Source organism: Aquarana catesbeiana, linkage group LG04 (genome assembly GCF_042186555.1).
Source record: "Aquarana catesbeiana isolate 2022-GZ linkage group LG04, ASM4218655v1, whole genome shotgun sequence".
In the NCBI taxonomy this organism is placed as follows: Eukaryota; Metazoa; Chordata; class Amphibia; order Anura; family Ranidae; genus Aquarana; species Aquarana catesbeiana.
Window position 1 is genome coordinate 554,725,192 of NC_133327.1, and position 23,171 is coordinate 554,748,362.

At 42.4% G+C, this 23,171-nt stretch overlaps 1 protein-coding gene across 2 annotated transcripts in view; it reads right to left on the reverse strand.

The window, feature by feature from the left end:
- Positions 1 to 23,171, reverse strand: part of GALNT2 (polypeptide N-acetylgalactosaminyltransferase 2) — a 213,623-nt gene that overhangs the window by 148,054 nt on the left and 42,398 nt on the right. For both annotated transcript variants that reach the window (XM_073627973.1, XM_073627974.1), the window contains 2 exons: positions 15,512 to 15,605; positions 9,797 to 9,950 (listed from right to left, as the gene is read on the reverse strand). In XM_073627973.1, coding sequence (XP_073484074.1) covers positions 9,797 to 9,950; positions 15,512 to 15,605 — 248 coding nt within the window. The remainder of the gene's footprint in view (positions 1 to 9,796; positions 9,951 to 15,511; positions 15,606 to 23,171) is intronic.

The following is a 23,171-nucleotide window of genomic DNA, read 5'->3' on the forward strand; positions in this document are numbered from 1 at the left end:
GGCATGGAGGAGGAGGGGGGAAGGCGTGAGCTGTCAGTTAGCACTGTGTATACTCCCACATGTGTGAGATTCTATGGCGCATGGGCTGATGAGTGTTATAGGGAGGAAACGCTCAGCATAGAAACTCACTAAAAACTGAGCATTTTGCACAGTTGCCACTACAGCTGCAAAATCCCTAGCTGCATTGGGGACATGGACAGAAAGGGGAGATAGAGAACAGCAGGATCAACCAGGTTTTATGCAGAATACAGAAAACTAATCTGGTAGTGACAGAGTAGGAACTGCATGTAATATGCCATTTATTGATAGTTTTTTTTTTTTTTTTTTTATGATGTTGCTTTAGGGACTACAGTTTTAACCCTTCCCTACTACCAAAACCAAAAAGAAAAGATTTGTCTATAAATACACTTTAGGAATGATTCATTATAACTGGGGGGCAAAAAGAAAACAAAACTAAACTAATAAAATGAGCTAAAGCACCGGGTGTCAAATGCCATTTTATAGGGGAAGAAAATGAGAAACTGACTAGCTTCTGTGGACAACTCTACCTCTGTTCTAAATTTCTCCAGTTTTAATGAATAAATCCCTGCTCCCTGGTGATTAGGGATAAAAAGATGTGGTTAATTTAATGACTTAAGCGAGTGATAAGGTAGACACAGCTTGTCAAATAAATTCATTAAACGCTAAGCAGATCTACAGAACTATTTTTAAGTGTAATTTCTGGCATATCAGAATACTCATCACCCTTTGAAAGTTTACATTAGAGCGTGGTATCAGTAGTATAATAACTCAGATTGTTCAGTTGCTATGACAATGCCCTTTCTATGGCAATACTCTGTTTCAGGTTCTGCTCTTTGTGCCATCTGCTGCAGCTTCAGTTGCTGAATGAAGGAAATGTGCTTGTCTGACAGCTGCCTTTGTCTGCGTTGTGGGTTCAGAGCTGCTTCACAGAATAAAAATCAGAGGATTCTGGTGAAAATAATAAAAACTCGACAAGTCAGGGTCACAAGCAGAAAAGCTCCGTAATAAAAAAGGTCAGAAATCTTAGTAAGATCTGGTAGATGGAATATTTAACAACCTAATGGTTTACAGACTTCAGTAGTGAGAGGTTAGTCTTCACACCTACAACGAAAGCTGCTATGAGGTCCCACATTTGCTATTAAAGTGATATTAAAGGCCCGTACACACGATACAAAAACTGGATGGAAAAATTATTGCGACAAGCTGTCTGCTGATTTTCAGATCGATAGTACGGTGCTTTCGACAGCCAATTTCACTTTTTCATCAGACAAAAGCTGAATGCGCAGGCTATAAAATTTTTGTCAGATGTGAACTCAACGTCTGATTTTCGTTTCATCAGTACGGTTTTCCTACGAAAAAAATCGTAAGAGCAAGACTACGCATGCTCAGAAACGAAAGAATACATACAAAACTATTCAAACACATTACGTCACTTCTGACGTTGGATTCTGTCGTACGAAAATTTTTGTATTGTGAGTAACCTCTTCACTGTCGACATGAGACTAGCATGCAACAAAAAAAACAGATGTTTGGTCCTCTAAGCGATCCTCCTCTTCTTGGGTACCCCGCCTGCACTCCTGGCCCCTCCCTCCTGCCCCCAGAGCAAGCAGCTTGCAATGGGGGCACCCAGGCAGGCTCGCTCCCGAGGCACTGCTCTGCAGGTCTATTCACATACAGAGCCGCAGCTCAGCTCCGCCCCTCTCTCTCCTCATTGGCTCACTGGCTGAAATTGACAGCAGTGGGAACCAATGGCTGCCGCTGCCATCTCAGCCAATGAGGGAGAGTCCCCAGAAAGCCAAGGTTCTCCTGCACAGCCCTGGAGGAAGATTGGACTCGGGTAAGTATTGGGGGGCTGCTGCACAGAGAAGGTTTTTTTTACCTTTATGCAAAGGATGCATGAAAGTAAAAAACCTTGAGGCTGGGGTCACACTATTGCAAATTGGATGCGTTTTTCTCTGCATCCAATTCGCATGTCAAGAGATTGTGACCGAATCTCTATGGAGCCAGTTCCCACATCCCCGGAGTGGCTCTGGTTCAAATTTCACAGGAGTTCGGGCGTCTTCTGGTCCATTTCAGGTCCAAAGTCAGCCAAAAATTCGGACTGAAATCGGACCTGATCCGGTGAACAAAGACGCACCAGACTCTTGTTGTGAGCTGCTCTGTGCCTCAGTGTGAACCCAGCCTGAAGCTTTAGAACCACTTTAAAGTCCAATTCTGGCCAAATAAAAGATTACCCCTTGCAGTGGGGCTGTGCCCACACTGCAAGGTTTAATAGCCAAATAGCTTCATTTTGACTAGGGGGAGGAGAAACTTTTACTTACCGAATCCTCTGTTCCCCTGGCAGGTGGCGCTCCCCCATGATCTGGTGGTGGACTGTCCCTTTACCTCTAGTCTCCATATCCAGTACAGATCCTGCTCTGGTCTTGGAGTACTTTAGGACTCTAGACCAGCAGAGTGTGGGATGCAGACACTGCGGGGAGGAGCGGATAAGTATATCTCCTTTAATTGTTCCCCTAGACATAAACAAGCAATTAACCTGGAAGTGCGAGCACAGCCCCACTAAAAAAGGGCAATTTTTTTATTTGTCCAGAGCTGGACTTTAGCTAAAAAAAAAAAACAGAAAACAATAAGGGCTCGTTTACACCACTGGGATTTACTAAAACTACTAGTTTTACTACTTAACTAAAACTTAAGTGTGCGCAATCCGGTGTAGCCGTGCATGGTAGCCAATCGGCATCCAACTTCAGTTTGTTCAATTAAGCTTTAAAAAAAAAAAAAAAAAAAAAACACCCTGGAAGCCAATTAAAATCTGGTGAAGCTCTGCATAGAAACCACACTCTCCAGCTTTAGTAAATCAACCCCTGTCACTCTATGAAGAGCAATCCTTTTCACAGAGTGGTGCAGGCATGACTGACAGGAATGCAGGAGGAGACACTGCCACCTCCTGAACGCCGTTTTTCTTTTTTGACAGCCAACCAGGCTGTTTAAAAAGGGAATACCATGCTGCAGCCTAGTATTTGGTTTAAAGTGGATGTAAGCCCTCTCCTATACTCCGTGAAGTGAACAGCCTCAGATGATGCACAGAGATGAAACAAATCTCCCTACATAAGTTTTACATGTATATCTGCAGTCTTCAGCTTTATATACGGTTTATAAAGTGTACATCCTGTTAGAATTTTCTCTTCCTGATTTACCTGTGGGTGTGGATTCTTAGAAGGAAAAAGGAAATGGTGGCACACCACAGACTCAGTCAAATTCTTGAAAATTGTTGACGCGTTTCACACAAATCACTTGAGTAAGTACGAGTGACTCGTGTGAAATGCATCAACCTGTCCTGTGTTCATGTCTGGTTTGATGATCAATAAACGACTTTTATGAATTGGACCGAGAAGGTCCTTTTTCCTTCTATTGTATCCACGGCGGAGAGCCAAGGTGAGCACTCGCAGCTGTCAATCATTTCACTTAATTGCTTGAGCGGTGTAAACCTTGGGTGTGGATTCTTGCCATACACCGTGAGACAGCTAATTGGAGGAAAGGCACACACCCCCTATCCACATAAGCAGAAAAGGGAATAAACAATGCAGAGCTGTGCTTTGAATAGACCAGCTCTCTGCTAATTTATAGCATCCACCCCAACACAAATTTCAGGCTGGTTTTTTTTCAGTTTATGGGGAACTTGTCAGAAGTTATCAAGCTGATAACAGAAGAACGGAGCAGCAGAAAGCCACGGAACTTAGGGCTTTGAAGAGAGATAAGTAAAACACTACAGATATGTGCCCAGCTCAAATTTCATGAATGGGGTTTACATCCACTGTAAAAGGCAACCCATCCACTTAAATATGTTGCTTTCAGCAGTAATGCCCCCTCAACACGACAGGGGAATAGTTTTTGTCACACAGCGTTTAAGCATGTGTACACCCCCATCTGGCTGCCTTTGTAGCTTAGGGACTTGGGGAGAAAGAGTGGTAAAATGTAAGCTCAAATGCCTAATTTTACTGCCCCCAACCTCAAGTGTAAACTAAGCCCAACTTATGTAGATGTAAAAAGCTGAACTGTGGGCAGATAATTATTTTAAGAAAGTGTTACTAAACCCAGGACCCTGCATTCAATATACACTATATTATTAAAAATATTGGGACGCCTGCCTTTACACGCACATGACCTTTAATGGCATCCCTGTCTAAATCCGTGGGGTTCAATATTGAGTTGGCCCATCCTTTACAGCTATAACAGCTTCAACTATTCTGTGAAGGCTGACCACAGGGTTTAGGAGTGTGTCTGTGAGAATGTTTGACCATTCTTCCAGAAGCACATTTGTGAGGTCAGGCACTGATGTTGGATGAGAAGGCCTGGCTTGCAGTCTCCGCTCTAATTCATCCCAAAGGTATTCTATCAGGTTGAAGTCAGGACTCCATGCAAGCCAGTCAAGTTCCTCCACCCCAAACTTGCTCATCCATGTCTTTATGGACCTTGCTTTGTGCACTGGTCCAAATCATTTGGTGGAGGGGGGGGGGGGGGGGATTATGGTATGGGGTTGTTTTTCAGGGGTTGGGCTTGGCCCCTTAGTTCCAATGAAGGGAACTCTTAAGGTGTCAGCATACCAAGACATTTTGGACAATTTCATGCACCCAACTTTGTAGGAACAGTTTGGGGATGGCCCCTTCCTGTTCCAACATAACTGTGCACAAAGCAAGGTCCATAAAGACATAAGTGAGCGAGTTTGGGGTGGAGGAGCTTGACTGGCCTGCACAGAGTCCTGACCTCAACCTGATAGAACACTTTTGGGATGAATCAGTGCCTGACCTCACAAATGCACTTCTGGAAAAATGGTCAAACATTCCCATAGACACCCTCCTAAACCTTGTGGACGGCCTTCCCAGAAGAGTTGAAGCTGTTATAGCTGCAAAGGGTGGGCCAACTCAATGCTGAACCCTACGGACTAAGACTGGGATGCCATTAGAGTTCATGTACATATAAAGGCAAGCGTCCTAATGCTTTTGGTATTATAGTGTATCTGGTCTCCCACAATACACAGAACATGGAAATGCAATTATTTTAATAAATATAAACTGCTAAATACCTTTTCTTATCAGCAGTATATAGCAGTCTATCAGCGTCCTGCCGAGCACTAAAAGCATGTAGGAGTTTTCATTCTCCTCTGACTGTCCTATGAGGCTGCATGACCTTTAACCCTCTGTCTGGACAGTGCTGATTGGCCCTGTGCTGATCACATGTACCATCCCCAAAATAAATAAAACTCTCTACTAATACACACCAAACTGAGCATGTGCAGAGTACCCCCAAGGCTCTGTGCTATCAGCATATGATTTGGGGACAATGGAAGGATCGGAGAAGACAGGATCCAACTGCCCTTTTACACAATGCAGAGGATTAACCCCTTTGGTTCCACAGTGAGTATAAGAGGCATATTTACAGAGTGATTTTACAGTTGTGGGTTAACACTTTGTAATATAAAAATACTTTTGATGTATTAAACAGTGTAAGTACCTGAGTTTGACTTTGTGCTGGCTCCCTGCAGTCTACTGTACCATAAATTTAAAAACAAAAATTCCAAAGGATACTGGTTTGCACTACAAATAAACAGATCTAAGCCGTCTGCTGCAAATGGCAACAGAACTGTAAGCTGAGTGCAGCACATTATCCAGTATGTAGACACATTAAAATGCAAAAAAGTTCATGCAAAGTTCAAATGCTATACCTTACAGCTCTTGAGTAGCACTCTGTAAACTAGAAGAGATCCAAACAGAAAACAGAGCACGCTGGTTTAGCGTAGCATTTACATTTAAAAGGAAATAGGTTTAACCACTTACCAACGACCCAATAGCAAATTTACTGTTCAGGATCACACATATATACATATAACCCTGCACTTCTGGGCACGAGGAGGCGCTGCCGGCCGCTAGCTCCTGCTGCAATTTTACACAGCAGGAGATGATCAGCGGGTTCCGCAGACCCGATTTTCGTTGGCACCTGCTGATCATTCGGTACACAGGCAGATTGCCATTCTGTCAGTACAGAAAGCATGGATCCTGTGTTCCAACCCGAACAATGCCTTCCACTAGTAAAAGCACCTCCCCCACTACACTGTAACATCATCTAGGCACACATTTAACCCTTTGATCGCCCCTGATGTTAACCCCTCCCCTGCCAGTGTCAGTACAGCGACTGTGCATATTTTTATCACTGATCACTGTAATAAGGTCACTGGTCCCCAAAAGTGTCAGGTGTCCAATTTGTCCGCCCCAATATCGCAGTCCCGTTATAAAGTTGCTAATCTCCGCCATTGCGATAAATAAAAAAAATTACATAAATATATCCCATAGTTTGTAGATGCTATAACTTTTGCGCAAACTAATCAATCAACATACACTTATTGGGATTTTTTTTTAACGAAAATATGTAGCAGAATACATATTGGCCTAAATTGATGAAGAAATTAGATTTTTTTTTTTTATTGGAAAGGTTTTATAGCAGAAATAAAAAAAAAAATATTGCTTTTTTTAAAAATTGTCAGTCATTTTTTTTTTTTTTTTATAAGCGCAAACAATTAGGTGATCAAATACCGCCAGAAGAAAGCTCTAGTTGTGGGAAAATACATTTTATTTGGGTACAGTGTCCCACAACCACGCAATTGTCAGTTAAAGTAATGCAGTGCCATATTGCAAAAACTGGCCTGGTCAGGAGGGGGGGGGGGGGGGGGTATATCTTCCGGAGGTGGTGAAGTGAATAAATCATCATACAGTTATGATGCCAGTGTTGGGAACCTGAAAGCTAGCGAAGAACTATCCCGGGTAATGACGACGCTGGATCCTTTTAAAAGTCAGCAGCTACAGGATTTGTAGCTGCTGACTTATTCCCCCCCCCCCCCCCCCCCCCCCCAGAGTGAACCTACTTTTTAATATCCTTCTACAGTGGCTTTAAAAAGAAGGTACTGTTCCAGGGGGTAACCACCAACAGCACGGATGGAGATCAACCCTCCTGCCTCTTCCTCTCATAAACCTCCTCCTCCTCTGCTGCACAATCGCAGCATTCTGTTGCTTGGAGATCTCATTTCGGGGAAGCTTATCCCCTTCATCAGTCACTAGACAGTTTAAGTGGCTAAATATAGATCCAACTCTAGAACTTAACTGGCAGCAATTAATCATATAATTAATTAGAGCGACAATCAGAAACCTTTCTACTAACTGGCAGCTTCAATGGCTTGTTTTGGGATTTTGCTTAAAGGGGTTGTAAACCCTCGTGTTTTTTCACCTTAATGCATCCGATGCATTGAGGTATAACAACACCTGACAGTCACCGGCCCCCCAGCTCCCCCCCCTGGTTTACTTACCTGAGCCCCTTCATCTGCTCGGCCGGGACGCGCTGTCCCTCTCTCCATGGGGTCCTGGCTCTTGATTGGATAGATTGATATCAGCGCAGCCATTGGCTCCTGCTACTTTCAATCAAATCCACTGATGCGGGCGGAGCCGAGTCCAGCATTCGTGTCTATGGACGCAAATGCTGGATTTGGGAGCACGCCCGCGAGGTAACCCCCTCGGGAGAGCGCTTCTCCTAGGGGGTTATCTGATGTGGAGAGGAGCCGCAAGAGCCGCCGGGGGACCCCAGAAGAGGATGTTCGGAGCCACTCTGTGCAAAATGAGCTGCACAGTGGGGGTAAGTATGACGTGTTTCTTATTAAAAAAACAACAATCCTTTACAATGACTTTAACTTTAATCTATTTCCACTAAAACGGAAATACTCCACTATACCAGTACACTCGGTTTTGTTTTTGGATCTTTTCTTGCACAGTCTATACAGCTGATCTCAGAGAGGGAGAAGAAGCAAAAGCAGCAAATCAGGTTTGCTGCAGAGCAAGAACATACTGATAGAATGAAGGAGCAGAGTGACAATCAGCTTAACATATCAGTTTACTGCTTTCTCCTGTTCAGTCCCAGAATACAAGTGAGAAGGTGACCAGTTTGTGAAAGTAAAACTGCAGAGGACAAAGATCTGGTCCTCTCCCCAGTAGAGGGCGGTGCTGGGGGCAAGAGCTGTGTAAATTTCAGGACTTAATGTAAAATAAAATACTGATGGCAGGCAAAACAGCTCCCACGTATACATTTCATGTGTGTATTTAGCCGTTTGCCTGGAGTTCAACTTAAAGTGATATTAAAATCTTGTCCTCCTCTTCTTGGGTCCCTCGCTGGCACTCCTGGCCCAACCCTCCTTCCCAGTGCCTCCACAGCTAACAGCTCGCTATGGGGGCACCCGGGCCGAGCCGCTGCTGTGTGTGTCCATTCAGACATGAAGCCGTGGCTCCTCTCCGCCCCCTCTCTCCTCTTTGGCTCACCGAGTTTGATTGACCGCTGCTGTGTCTTAACCAATCAGGAGGGAGAGTCCTAGACAGCCAAGGCTCTCGTGCAACATTGCTGGATCGAGATGGGGCCCAGTAAGTATTAGGGGGGCTGAGGGGAGAGCTGCAAACAAAGTTTTTTTTTATCTTAATGCATTAAGATAAAAAAACCTTCTGCCTTTAGAACCACTTTAATTGTATTTTAAAAGCAACTGGTGTTAAAGTGGTTCTAAAGGTAACAGATGTTCTACCTGAATGCTTTCTCTGCATTATGGTTAAAAAAAAAAAAAAAAAATATTAATAGTGGCTTCCAAGCCAGCCCCCCAGTCCTCCCCCTTCCCAAAGACTCACCCCAACCCAAATCTCAGTCCAGTGCGATGCACGTCTGCAGCAGCTCTTCTCCCAGCTCTGACAGGCTTGGCGGAGTGCATTAGCAGCCATTGCTGAGGCTGAGAGCAGGGGGCAGGGTCGAGCCAGGTTGTGCATTTGAAAAAAAAAAAAAACAAAAAGCAGCCCAGCTCGGGATAAAGCAAACACGAGTGCCCCCCATGGGAGCCAGAAGTGCCAGCAGGGGACTGGAGAAGAGGAGGATCAGGGCTGCTCTGTGGAAAACCATTACACAGAACAGGCAAGTATGACATCCCTGCTTTTGTTTTTTTAATTTAAGCTTTGCAAATCACTTAGCTGGAATACCCCACTTATCATGCCTATTTTAAGCAACCTAAGCTCATCTGTTTCTCTGTTCAGCTGCCATATCAGCCATATCCCACTGCTGCCCCTTTACTTAGTGATCTTATGCATAAGTCACTTAGACCACACCCTCCTTCCCCCGCCCTCGGGAGTTGCATTTTTGCCCGCAGAGGCTTAAGCCTGGTACACACTAATAGTGTTTTTTCAGGTTGAATGAAAAGAAACTGACATCTCTGGTCGGAGCTGATGTACTAACAGTCTGACATTAGTACAGCAATCTCCCCAGCAGAGCTGTTGTGTTCTGATAGGGGGACACCTACCCCGCCAAAACACTCTGGTGGAAGAAAGCTTTGTATGCTTCCTATTGTCAGGCCACTGTGGTCTGGTCATGTGATCGGTTCCTTGTGTCATCAAGCAGCAGTTTCAGGAGAGAGGAGGGAGCACTGACAATGGATGGCCCATAGTAAGCCTATGAGTGACATTACTACTCAGGCATTCCAGCCATTGTCTAGCGCTCTCTTCTCTACCCTGTAGCTGCTGCTTGATGACACATATGGGATCATGTGAATAGACCGAAGCGGCCTGAAAATAGGCAAGTATACAGATCTTTCTTCCACAGGGTAGTTAGTAAAAGGTATGTGTGGGGGGGTGAGAGCAGTTTTAAGATTAGTTAGCTTTAGGCCAAAATTCCACTTAAGTTTTTACAGGTTTGTAACAGTTTATATACATACTGGTCATGTCGTGTATCAGGAACATTTCTGTCCATGCGCAATTTGTCACTTTCCACTTGATTAAATTTGTTACGTGCATAAGCATCCTGACCAGGTCGCACTACAGTGACTCCAACATAGGCATCTTGATCGAAGTCCTGCCACCGTACCTTACCTAAGTTGGGAAAAGAAAAGAAGGGGGGGGGGGGGGGTTAATTGTCTGGTTTAATAAAACAAGTTTAAAACAGTATAGGCAGTGCAAATGCAAATCCAACTTTTTACTTAAGTATGGTGGTGGATTAACTGAGAAAGCAAACTATGCATGGTAAAGCCCATTTAAATCTTCAGTTGAAATCAGCTAAATGCATTGGGAGTTGCATTAAAACAAAAAAGGTGTTCAATGTCTGAAGTTTTTATTTTCCCAAAGCAGCCACTTCCTAAATAGAAAAGCCTTTCCAATACCAAAAGGCTGCAGAATGAGACAATTACTCACTTCTGGTAAGGTTCAACATGCCCCCTGCTGTGTCAGACCCTCTAATCAGCAGGGAGCATGAGCTTTGCCAATCGCAGCGTTATACCCCCCACTCCCCAATAAAGGCATGTGTCAGACCTCTGCAGGGAGACCACTGCTTCAACACAGAGAGCAAGAGTTCCACTCTCCAGCTGCTGGCAGGGGACAGGCTCATCTTAGGCTGTAACTGCTTTAGATAAAAAATGAGCTGTAACACTAAGACCTTAAAACACCTTTTGTTTTGGATTCACCTGGAATGTATTTAACAAATTTTGGGCCTGTGTTATTAGGCTTTGGACTTGTGTTGATGGCATCACTTCTGCTTCTGAGATCATTTAAAATTCATTGACAGATGCAGTTGATCTGTAAGCAGGTTTTGGGTTGCCATTGACATGTAAGGGCAAAGAGGACATTGAACAAGTTGAAAAAAAAGAGAATTGTGTCACAGGCGTGCAGAAGGGTTATGGATCTTACTGCCTTTCCATGCGTCTCTAACTGTGATACCGCCACCAAACGACAGCTCCTAACCATAACTTTCAATACATTTGGCCTTGTAATATGAAGGTAATGTTTTACCATATATAAAACTAATATAAATATATAATATATATATATATATATATATATATATATATATATATATTTCTGTTCTAACAGCTTTCACTTTCAATAGGTTTTTATTGAAAATTTTAAAGTACAAAACTTAGCTTAAAAGGACGGTCTGTAAATGCCGAGAAGGTGTTACATAGCAGGAACGTAGCTGCCGAGGATGTGATAGCATATTAATAAACAAAATTTGTTGCCTACAAGTTAGAGTAGGCATCAATGGGCCAGGTACCTTTGTCACAGGACATGATCTACAACAAAAAAATAGGAAAGAAAAAAAAAAAAAAAAAAAAAAGGAAAGAAGGATGTCCACAGTAGGAAGGTGGGAGAGAGGTGGTGTGAAGGGGAGGGGAGGGGAGTGAGCTTCAGGGATGCCCAGGGACTATTATAATTAAGTATAGCTCTCCATGGACGGTGGTGGGTGGGCATATTGTATCCACGGGGTCCAAATCCAGTTGAATGTTTTGTGTGTTCCTCGAAGCAAACAAATTGTTTCTTCCAGGTTTTGGCGATAGTCTGTTTTGCTAACAAAATGCAAGTCATTAATTTAAATTGGGTTCTAACAGCTTTCAAAACAATATCTTGACAGCCGAAATCCCCCATCAAAAATCCTGAAGAATATCAAAAGGTCAATCTATTTATATAGTTCCTTAGTAGGTAGCCAGTAGCAAAAATCAACCCTATACCTATATTTGATTTCATATAGCAGTTAATCTCAACCCTGTAACACAAAGTCAGCGATTAGAATTTTAAAACTGACAGTTAAATTTAAAGCCATCAGTATACCTAGAATCCAAAATAAAGATCCAGTATGCTTCTCATCAGAAGAGATGTAAAAACAATTCACACATTATGTGCCATTTTAATTATTTTTTCTATTACTCAAAAGCCCAAATAACTCACATCAGAGGCATCAGTATCAACAAATAGCCATATATCTTTTCTTTTTTTATGTCATTAACAATCCCTCAGCCTATCATCATCCCTCTACTTTGTACTCCCACAATAATGAACCTGGCAGACAAAGCCATTTAAAAGATATAGCTCACACCTTAGAACTGCAATTTCAAAACAGTATTATTGGTTTATTTTTGTACAAAACTAATGAGTTAAATTTAATATGGCAATTTTCTTTTTAAATCCCATTTAATGAAGGAGATACATACATACACACACACACATATACATATACATATACATACACACCCACACCCCAAAATTAGTTTTCAAGGCACCAATGTTATTATTCACATTTTTAGGGGACTTCTAAGGCCTAAGAAGAATATGGCAACTACAAGAAAGCATGCAGGATACAACACATTGATCTATTACATCAATTTTTTTAAATCTTCTGCGCGTTCATGCGTGCTGCTTCTTTAGGATTTTAAGGTCAGTCTGATGAAGGAGCACACATGCTCCGAATGCACACTCCTCCCCGCTCTCTCTCCAACCAGAAGTGATGTATACCGCTGCCTGTGAGCCCTCCCGAGTCTCTGGAAGCGATGGGAACCACCGGCGTGTCCAGTCCCATCAGCTGCCACTTCACCAGCAAGTAGTAGTCTTCCCCACAGCCGGATGAATCGCAGTATTAACCCCACATGCACTGACATCTCATAAATCTTGGATGGTGCTGCTCTCCGTCTTTGACTTTTCTCAAGGTAAGCTTCATACTAGTTTGTCTCCTTATTCGTAGTCCTGGGAATGCCCGAACACTTTTTTGATTATGCTACTGCATAGGCAATGAATCTTATTGGTGTGCAGATAAAACAATTTTATAAAATACAGTGGAACCTTGGATTATGAGCATAATCTGTTCCAGGAGAATGCTTGTAATCCAGAGCACTCACATATCAAAGCGAGTTTCCATATAGAAGTCAATGGAAGCGAAGATAAATTAGTTCCGCATTGACTTCTATTGCATTCAATACCACATGTGGCCAGAGGTGAGGGGGGGCGCCGGAGAGCTTTGAAATACTCGGGGACAGCTCAGCTGAAACTGAGTATTTCCAAGTGATTCCGAGTATTTCCGAACCGTTCAGAGTGTCACCGGCGCCCCCGCACCTCTGGCCAAATGCGGTACTGCACACCACATTAGCTTGAATTCTGCTCATTTTGCAAGACAACACTCGCAAACAGAGTCAGAATTTTTTTTTTTTTAAAGTTGCTAGTCTTTCAAAACGCTTGTTAAGCGCGTTACTCGTTAACCAAGGTTCCACTGTATAACAACATTTTGAAGGTTTTAAAGTGGAATTTCACTCTCTCATTCAACATTGACTATTTTGAATCCTTGTGCTGCCAGCATTAGTAAATAGATAGGATGGTATATTATATTTACTTGTTTTAAACTTTTTTTTTTTTACATTTTAGTTACTTCCTGGTTTCCATGCGTAGGCAAATGTCATACATCTCAAGAGTCTTCAGGAGGAGAGGAGGGGTTTTCTCAACTAAGCACACCCTCCTGCCTGCATGCCTTAAGCCTCATACACACGATCGGATTTGCCGCAGACAAAACCTTGGACTTTTGTCTGAAGGAGTGTGCCTGGATTTTGTCTTGCATACAAACAGCAAGGAATGGTCGGCCAACAAACATAGTGATGTACTACGTGGTTTTTCCGCTCTTTAGCACCACCCTTTGGGCTCCTTCTGCTAATTTTGTGTTAGTAGAAGTTTGGAGAGTGTTGATTCACACTTTTCAGTTTGTTTCTGAACGGCCGTTAGTCAACCAGACATGTTGCGGAATCGGAGGAGACAATGTGTTATTTATTATTGGCCTTGGAGTTATTGCTTTGACCCAAGTCCAGTCCAGGAACAGGAGGAGGAGAAGGATTTCTTGGACCAAAAATTGGTTGTTTTATTAAATGTTGACCAACTATGTCATATGCCTTTGCTGCGGGAGCTCCAGGAGAATAATACAGATGATTTTCGGAATTATCTCCTGGAGACGGACCCCTGCTTTCACCAACTCTTGGCATTGCTGACCCTCTATATTAAGAAGCAGGACACATGCATGAGGCTTTTATTTTATTTTTTTGTTGAATAATGATTTGATTTGTTATATTTTCTATATTTTTGGATGCATGGAATGCACTTTTTGGTTAAGTTCTATTGGCAGATAGCATGTCTAATTTTATTTTTTTAATGCACAATAAAAAAATTGTGGAGAATAATATGTGGCTGTGTGTTTTACTTCAAATGACAGTTTGGGATTAGGCCGTTACATTTAAAAAAAATACAATGTAAAATTGACAAGAGACACCAACATAGTTGTACCTTTGACCTTGAAAACTACGGGATAATGGTGGTGTGGTAACTTGCCAAAAAAAAAAAAAAAAAAAAACCACACATATTATACTTGATATCACAAGAAAAAAAAAAAAGCCTTTGAAAATTTGTTTGCGATAACTCCTTCAGTATCACCAGCAAAGCAGCTTTATTAATAAAGAAGAAGAGAATTGTGCTCTGCATTTCGAGATTTCATAATTTGCCACGTCACGAATGTTAATTCTCAATTACGAACGCTAGTTTACAAGTCCGACCGCTTCTGGCTTGTCCTTGCTTCTGAGCATGCGTGTTTGTACTTTGGACTTTTGTACGACGGACTTGTTTACACATGCTCGGAGAATCCGACAGACATTCGTCCACAGAAAATCAGACAATTGTCCGATGGAGCGTACAAATGGTCGGATTTTCCGCCAACACCCTGTCATCACACATTTCCAGTTGGAAAATCCAATCGCGTATACGAGGCTTTAGCTAAGGGCAGATGGATTCCAGGAAGTAAATGCTACACGAATCATCTGCCCTTACTCAAGATGGCCACAGGCAGAAATGCCAGGGGGATGTTTTTCAAAGTGATTTCTCAGCAAAATAAAGCATGGAGACATACATGGATAGATGGATGGGGGAGTTTGCTTTGAATATTAAAAATAAATCAAATAGCGCTTTTGGTTTGTGATGCTCATATACAGTGTAGTTCCGCTTTAAAAACACAATTTCTGCAATACATGCACATTTACACCGGTTTTCTCTTTTTAAACACTCCAGAAGTACAGAACAATACTGGTTGATCTGCCAGAAATGCATTCTGTACTTAGCTGCACCTTATGACCTCTTGTTGTGAATAATAAATATTTATTGGACTTGTGCTTTAGTTGTGGCACTTTCACATTTTTATATTGGACTCTTCAGACTATTCCGGGGTTCTCGAGTCCAGAACACCCAAGGTAACAGAGAAGAGAACATGGAGTTGATACATGTCCACATGCACAATCTGGGTCCAGCTCCCTAACAAAAACAGTTTTTTAATTTTATTTTATTATTTGTGGAAAAGTGCTGGTGATTGCAGCCTGGGAATTGCTAGATAGGAAGCAGAGCAGGGAGTACAGTGTCCAATCAAAAGCACTTAGGTGACACTTTTTAATTCATTTTTTTAGGGCACACACAGTACAACCCAGACTAACAATTGCCAAAATGTTTCACAAAAGACATTCCTAACAGGTTGTTAGTTTGGACATGTAACGCAATTAAAAATTTTAATGAAAACTGGAAAAACAGAAAAATCACACTTTTTTTATGGACAACGCTGAATAAATCACATAGTCATCAATTGAAATTTTTACCCGGTGGAAGGGTCTCCAAGTTTTGAGTTTTCTCTTCTTCATTTATGCTGTGTGGATCTCTTTTTTTAAGCAAACCAATATCATTCCAATCATCCTGAAATACAATGAAAAATGTTCATTATTCAATGCAACAATAATTAGTGCCAAACACAAAATTCAGCTCTACAACTCAGTATTTATAAAATGTTCTTCACAGAGCAATGAATCCTAAAGTAATACTAAACACACACTGTTTAAATTTACATGGTCCCTTCTATTTCTGTATGTGGATGATGGCACTGTAATTATTTTAAAAAGAAAAATACATCCAAGTACCTTTTTCCTAATCGATATACAGCTGTCACATGACCCAAATCTTTCCCAGCCTGTCTGCAGGGAAACATAAGCAGGAGGAGCTTCTAGTCCCCTGCTGCTGGTCACATGTTTAAAAAAAATAAACAGTCTTTGGAATACACAGAGTAAAAATAAATAAAAAAAAAAAAAATAAACTGTTTTAAATTGGTATACAAATAGATATTTGAAATTAGATCTTTATTAATTTGTGGCAATAACATGGTGTGGGCAGATTTCTGCCAGTAACAGGCTGTGTCATGCCCCTTCAGCCTGTGTCTTAGAAAAAGGAGGTAGGTGAAGCCTCCATTAATCTACAAGTAATATCCCGCACCCATTGCGTTTAGCTGGCTAGTGGACATGGTGGAGAAGGGAGGGAGTGGGCTGCCATTTACCACTGTGTATACACCCACATGTGTAACTCTATAGTCACATGGGCTGCTCAGATGTGACAAGGAGGAAATGCTCCCCATAGAATCTCACTAAAAACTGAGCATGTGCAGAGTTGCCACCACAGCTGCAAAATCCCTAGCTGAATTGGGGACATGAACAGAAGGTAGAGATAGAGAACAGCAGGATTAACCTTTTTTTTTTTTACAGAATACAGACAACAGATCTCATAGTGACGGAGTATAAACAGCATGTAATACACCATTTATTGATAGTTTTTTTATGGATGTGGGTTTAATGACACTTTAATATCTTAAATACATAAAAAGCAGAGCAGGGCATAGAAATAAAAAAATTGGGGGGGGGTGCTTATGTAAAATTGGGAGGAGAGTCCTGTCAAAAATCCAATTACTGGTTCCCCTCCAATCATGAAATTCTATTTTCTGCTTTCTAAACAGAAGGAACTCCACAAGGTACAACAGACTTGACATGTCGTCCTGCACCGACAGTCCCGCATTTTGCTTACTTTCTTCTTCAGAAAAGCGCAAAACAGATGCTGACAGGTTAGAGAGCAGGGAGACTACAGAAAAAATAGCTGACTAACAATAGCAGAAGGAAAGAGATGTTTAAGATTTAAGCATTCAATCTATAAACTGAAATGTGTACTAAAAACTGACGTTTTAAATGTGGGTTACTATCTGTCGAATTAAATCATTCAGGAGAGGTTGCAAAAAACGTCCAGTGTACATAAGCAGCAATTACACGCCAAAAGCAACTGCTGCAGACTCCAGGGGCAGACTAAAAACAAATATACTTAGTCTGATCTCTTATGACATCATGGCAGAGGAAAAAATGCAGACAATTTATGCTCAACATCATTTGATAGGTTGACAATTAAAGCAGTATTCAACACAAAAGCAAATATTATATTGCAGCCTACCAATTTTTAGATGCAATGGTTGCATTTGTTATCTTTTTTTAGGCTTTTTTTATTCTATTTGGTGATCCAGTCAGTAAGTCTGTTTTTTTCCAAATGAACAAGCTCTCCTGCAGATGTTTCAAGTTACAGGGATGAGACAAACCATTCAACACTGGCAGGGGTGCTTACAATGATCAACTTTTATGTACTCATTTAAAACCTTTATCCCAAAAAAAAAAAAAAAAAGAAAAGAAAAGCTGTTTGCTGTAACTGCTTATAGAGTGTTAACTGAAGTTTTGCTTCAATTTGTTAGTGTATTTAAATCTGTGAGTACATTTAACACTCCCCTCCCTCCAGACTGACAATGCCGCTGTCCAAAAGGTGTCCCCTGTTCTCATTCATCCAGAGTGGGGTGCTCTAATACAGGAGGTGTGTTTTTGGCCAGATCATCATGTGAAAACAGAAGCGGAAAAAACCCTAAAAGCTGATGCAGGCATCACATCTAACGATTGAAAGGCTGCAGTATGTTACATTTTTTACAAATTCAAGCTTTGGGCATCCCTACAAGCACCATCAAAAGTCGGTCCAGCAGCTGAACTAGAGAAAGATTGAGCCATGTATGGTTGGTTTTAGGAGCACTGTAGACCGAGTTATTGAAGATCCAGAATATTCAGGAAGACACAAACAGGAAAAACAGAAACTTTTTAACTTTGGGATTTAATCGTTTCCTGCCTTACTGCAAAGTTATTTTGTTTTATGTACTTTAGTATACAGGCTCTATCTTCCACCATTTCTTATGTGACTTAGCCACTTTGTGACCAAAGTCTGTACAGGTCTCATTCTTACAGAACTTACCTGCCGATAAATAAAGGCATTCTAAACCTTCTTACCTGCACAAGATTTACATTGATCATGTAGGTTCACAGAGGAAGGTTTACTAAGACTAGAGCTCTCAGAATCTGGTGCAGTTGTGCAAGGTAGCCAGTCAGCTTCTAACTTCAGCTTATTCAACTAAGCTTTGACAACAAAACCTGGAGGCTGATTGGTTTCTATGCAGAGCTGCACCCGATTTTGCACTCTCCAGTTTTAGTAATATACCACCACCCGCCTCCACTCCCCATGGTCATCTGTTGTCTTGTACATAGAGCCTGTAGTAGAGTAAATCTTCACATTTCTATGTCAGCACTTTCCTCTGTCTGTAGTGTGAGACCTGACACTTCCTGTGCAGAAACTATATAACCCACAAACCCTTGGTCTCTTAGTCTAGTACTCTTCTGGTGAGAGCTAAATTATTAAAATCAGACACAAGCAGGGAGAGTAATTAAAGTGGACCTTCAGTCATTTTTTCAACTTTCCATCTATTGAATCTTCCGCCCTTGTTTTAACTTTGGATAGTAAAACTTTTTTTTTCTGCCAGTAAATACCTTATACAGCTCACTTACTGTCCCTTGTCTGGTCATTAGCCTAGGCTTATGACATCATGCACAGCACTCTCTCTTGTGAGAGTTTGCCAGGAAGGGAGGGAGGATGAGTCATAAGAGGGCCAATGTGAGCTGCAGGGCTGGAGGTGTGCCTCTGTGTAAAATGCCCACAGTTAAAATGGATGCAGCCAGACTTAGTCAAGGGAGATTTCGGCAGCATATTTGGCAAGTACAGAACCAAAGTAAATATTAAATAATATGCAAAGTGGTTGGAGAGAGGCTTCAGAATGGCAAAGATGTTTTTATTACAAATTATGTGAGCAGATTGCAGCTCCTCTTTAAGAGAGAACTCATCATGCAGCCTTTCATCACATTAGTACTCCCACATTTGTGATGGTGAGGCATGGATTTTGAACCGGAAAAAGAAGTTGCCTGTCCCTTTAATGAACAGGGACAAGCTAGGTGGATTATTGTATGGACATAGAGGAATCGATTGATTATGGCGCTACAAACTGCAGCTACAACATATGAGCCGATCATTACAAAGCAAACACCAAAGGAATATAACTCCATTATAATCTAGCTAAAACAAAAACCATTTCAAAGTTTACAATGCTTTTTTAAAAAACTACTCATTTTGCCTAGAGGATGATAAATAAGGTGATATACTTGCTCCCTCGGCAGGTTCTATTCTGCTGTCTGATGCCCTCTAAAGTGGGTAGGATCTCAGCATCCTTCCATCCAATTCAGGACTGGTCCGCATTGTACAGGATGTCAGAAAGCTGTGACAGGCAGGGAAGTGAAGGGTAAAAATTTTGGGGGACTGGTCACATGAAATGGAGGAAGACTGATGGAGCAAGGAATAGGGCAAATATATCACTTTATTCATCATTCCCTAGGCAAAATGAGTAGAGAAGGCGCTACTGAACTGTACTGTATTGAAGTGTCCTTTTAGAAGATTTTGGGTTCTCTGCCATTTTTCCGATGAGAACCCAGAGAATGCAATGTCTTCCACTGCAGTACAGAAGCCATGGGAAAGTAAAGCACAACTAACCATTTTTCCCCAAAAGTGTTTGACAGTTTAGTTCAGTTGATTAAGATGGAGGAAGGGTCCTAACAATAAGCAGACCTTGGATACAGTGCAATTTCCACTTTAAATGTGTATATTGGGCAATGTCACAACGCCACACTAGGAAACTATCGGGAGCAGTTTTAGGATCTAGTGAAGCAAAACCTCCCTTTGTTGAACTTGATCAGTTAATTTTTGAATGAAGCACATAACGCCATTTAATGTGAAAACCGAATGCCCAGTATTTATTGCATGTTTTGGTCATTAAAAAAAGAAGTATGGACAAAGCTCTTTTGGCCATATGTCACCTGTGAATTAACCAGAATTAAGTGCACTCCTGTGACCCAGATTCAGCAAGCAGTGGGCTAAAGTCCACTGTCGACTGACGCCACAATAATGTCATGATCTGCCCATATGGCTGGACCAGTGGCGGTGCGTCCATTAAGGGCGCCGCCCCCTCTCTACTGTCACCCCTTCTGTGTATAATGGATAGATTCATGCATTGCATGAATCTATCCATGGCCGCCGCCACCCCCTATTCAGGCATCTGGACCCTTTATGGATGCCGGGCGCCTGAATTCCAGCGGCGGGGGTGTATTTTTTTTTAATAGCACCTGATTAGAGTGTCAAATATTAATTACTGCGCTATCTGTAAACCACTCAGTGATGATTACAAAAGTGATATTGGTAAAATAATAAAAACTCTGCAACTTCATGCGAGACACACACAATCAATAGACTTAAGTAAAAGTAAGCTGCGCCAAATTAAATAGAGTTTGGTAATGTGACATGTGAACCATTAAAACATACATATCAATCAAAAAACAAAAGCTGTAAATCCCCCTAAGTGTCCAATTTGCTCTTATGTGTCTCTGAAGGAAGAATGTTCTTTAACGCAAAATATCAGAGCAACCATCTATGTGCGATTCCCAGCCCCAGGATGATGTCATCTGTGACGAAACAGCGTAGGGAGGAGCGGTGCGCTGACGTCACCAAGTTAACGCAAAGTCCCGGAAGCAACAGGCAGCTATCGAGAGGCGGCTGGCTCGACTATCTTTTGACACGCTATTTTTATCTACGGCAATTGTAAGTGCAATCTTGTCTTAACTAATAAACGTTTTAAGGATTTACACTATGGAAGCATTTTTATCCTTACATGGGGACTAACTGATCGTTGGCATACACTGGGGAGATCCAGTGAGGAGGAATCTGGGATACTTGCTGCTAAGCACAGAGACCCAGGCTGGGGAACAAGCCACAGGCGGTTTTTGATCTCCTTAACAAGAGATCTATGTAGCTGGTAAGCGGCAGTGATTTTAAAGGTGGAGGACCTTCCCTATCTTACCCTCTCACGTCTTCTTGAGTACCTCGGTCATATGTCACCTGATTAGAGCCATAGGCTCTAATAGGCTTTAAAAAAAGGTGAACTGCGAGCGCAAAGCATTGAGCTTGCAGTCCACCCAGGTGTGTTAGAAAAGCGGGTCTGTTACCCGTCAGGTGTGTTAGAAAAGCGGGTCTGTTACCCGTCACCTGATTGGCTGAAAGGACAGGCGCTACGATTGGACACCTATCGGGAGGAGGGGAGGAGACGCAGAGGAGGACAAAGGAGCCACTGTCTGACCCGCTGCAAAGTCCCACCACTTGCCACCGTCACCAGCATGCCTGACCCACCACCAAGACAGGGTAAGTGCCGGGCAGATGGTGAAGGGGGCACAGTGGCTGCATTTGATGGGGCACAGTGAGGCTGCAATTGATGTTTTTTTTGTTTGCGCCCCCTAAAAAAATTTTGAGCATCAGCCGTCACTGGGCTGGACCAACAGCTGGCACAGCCTCTCAGTGGCCTGCTGAGGGGCTGAGCCAGCCGCTCATGCCTCCTCCACAGCCCAGTGCTGTGGTGGAGGCATGAGTAGTGACTAAGGGTCGGTTCACACTGGGGCGACTTGGGATCCGACTTGTACGCCCTCAAGTCGCCCCAAGTCGCTTTGCATTTAGGTTAACATGGTAGGCAATGGGAGCGTCTTAATTGACACTACTGAAGTCGCTCCGACTTCAGAAAAGACTCCTGTACTACTTCTATCCGACTTGTAGGCGACTTGTACCCATTCAACTCAATGTAAGTCGCCTGCAAGTCGGATCTCTCTGTAAAGTCAAGCGACTTTGCAGAGAAAACCCCTCCCTCCCCCCCTCCCTCCCAGAGAGGTGATTGGCCACAGGCGAAGTCGCCTGTCATGGAGGCGACTTCAAGTCGCCTCGTAATTTGCCGAAGTCGCGCTAAAGTCGCGCTGAAGCCGCGTTGAAGTCGCGGTACAAAGTCGCGCAAAAGTCGTGTTGCCCATGTGTGAACCGACCCTAAGAGCCCATTCACACAGGGGCAACACGACTTCCAGCGCGACTTTGGGAGGCAACTTGGACACGACTTGAGTATGAATCACAGCACGACTTGGGGCAACTTACAACACAACTTGAAGTCGCCTCCAGGACAGGGAACTTTACAAGTGGCCAATCAGAGCTTATCAGCTGTGTGTGAGAAGGAGGGGGCTGGCTGTTTAGTGGAGGAAATTACTTTCTGTTTCCTTTCTGCTTCCTGTAAAGTTGCCTCAGTATGAACAGTGATCAGACTTGGAGGCAACTTCCATTGAAATCAATGGGTACAAGTTGCCTTCAAGTCGGATTGAAGTAGTACAGGAACCTTTTCTGAAGTCGGAGCGACTGCAGTAGTGTGCATTAAGATGGATCCATTCACTTACATTGATTTTTTCATGTAGCGCGACTTGAGGCGACTAGGGGCGACTTGGGGCGACTTGAAGTCGGATCTAAAGTTGCCCCTGTGTGAATGGGCTCTAAGAGTGGACCCGAGCACTGAGCAATCAGCAATCTCAGAGCCAGCTGGGGGACAGCGGCAGCCATCTAGGTGCGTATGAATGTTCTTTTTTTTTTCTTTCCCCACACTTCTCATTTAGGAATGGTGCCATCACCTGGGAATTTTCCAAGTAAAGAAGGTGCCAAGCATCTGCAATATTTGTACAGCTCATTATGATCTACTGGCTCTCACTACCAGTGCAGACTGATGAAACATTTTGCAGGGCTGCCATTTCTACTTCTGTTCTGAGCCAAAACAATCACACTAATGCAGCCTGCAGAATACATTTTTTCAAAAACAGTAAAATGTATACATAGATTTAATTAAAATGTAATTAAAAGCTGGATAAATCATTTCTTTTTTGGCAGATTTCCCCAGTATTTTCTTTTAAATGAAAAGCTATAGTGAATTCATCAGTCCGTTTTGGCCAATATGTATTCTACATATTTTTGGAATTTTTTTTCTTTTAAATTACGCAATAAGTGTATATTGATTGGTTTGCGCAAAAGTTATAGCCTCTACAATTTTTTTTTTTTACTAGTAATGATGGTGATCAGCAATTTTTAGCAGGACTGTGACATTGTGGCAGTCAGATCGGAAATTTTTGACACTTTTTTGGGACCAGTGACATTAATACAGCGATCAATGCTAAAAATAGCATCCGATTACTG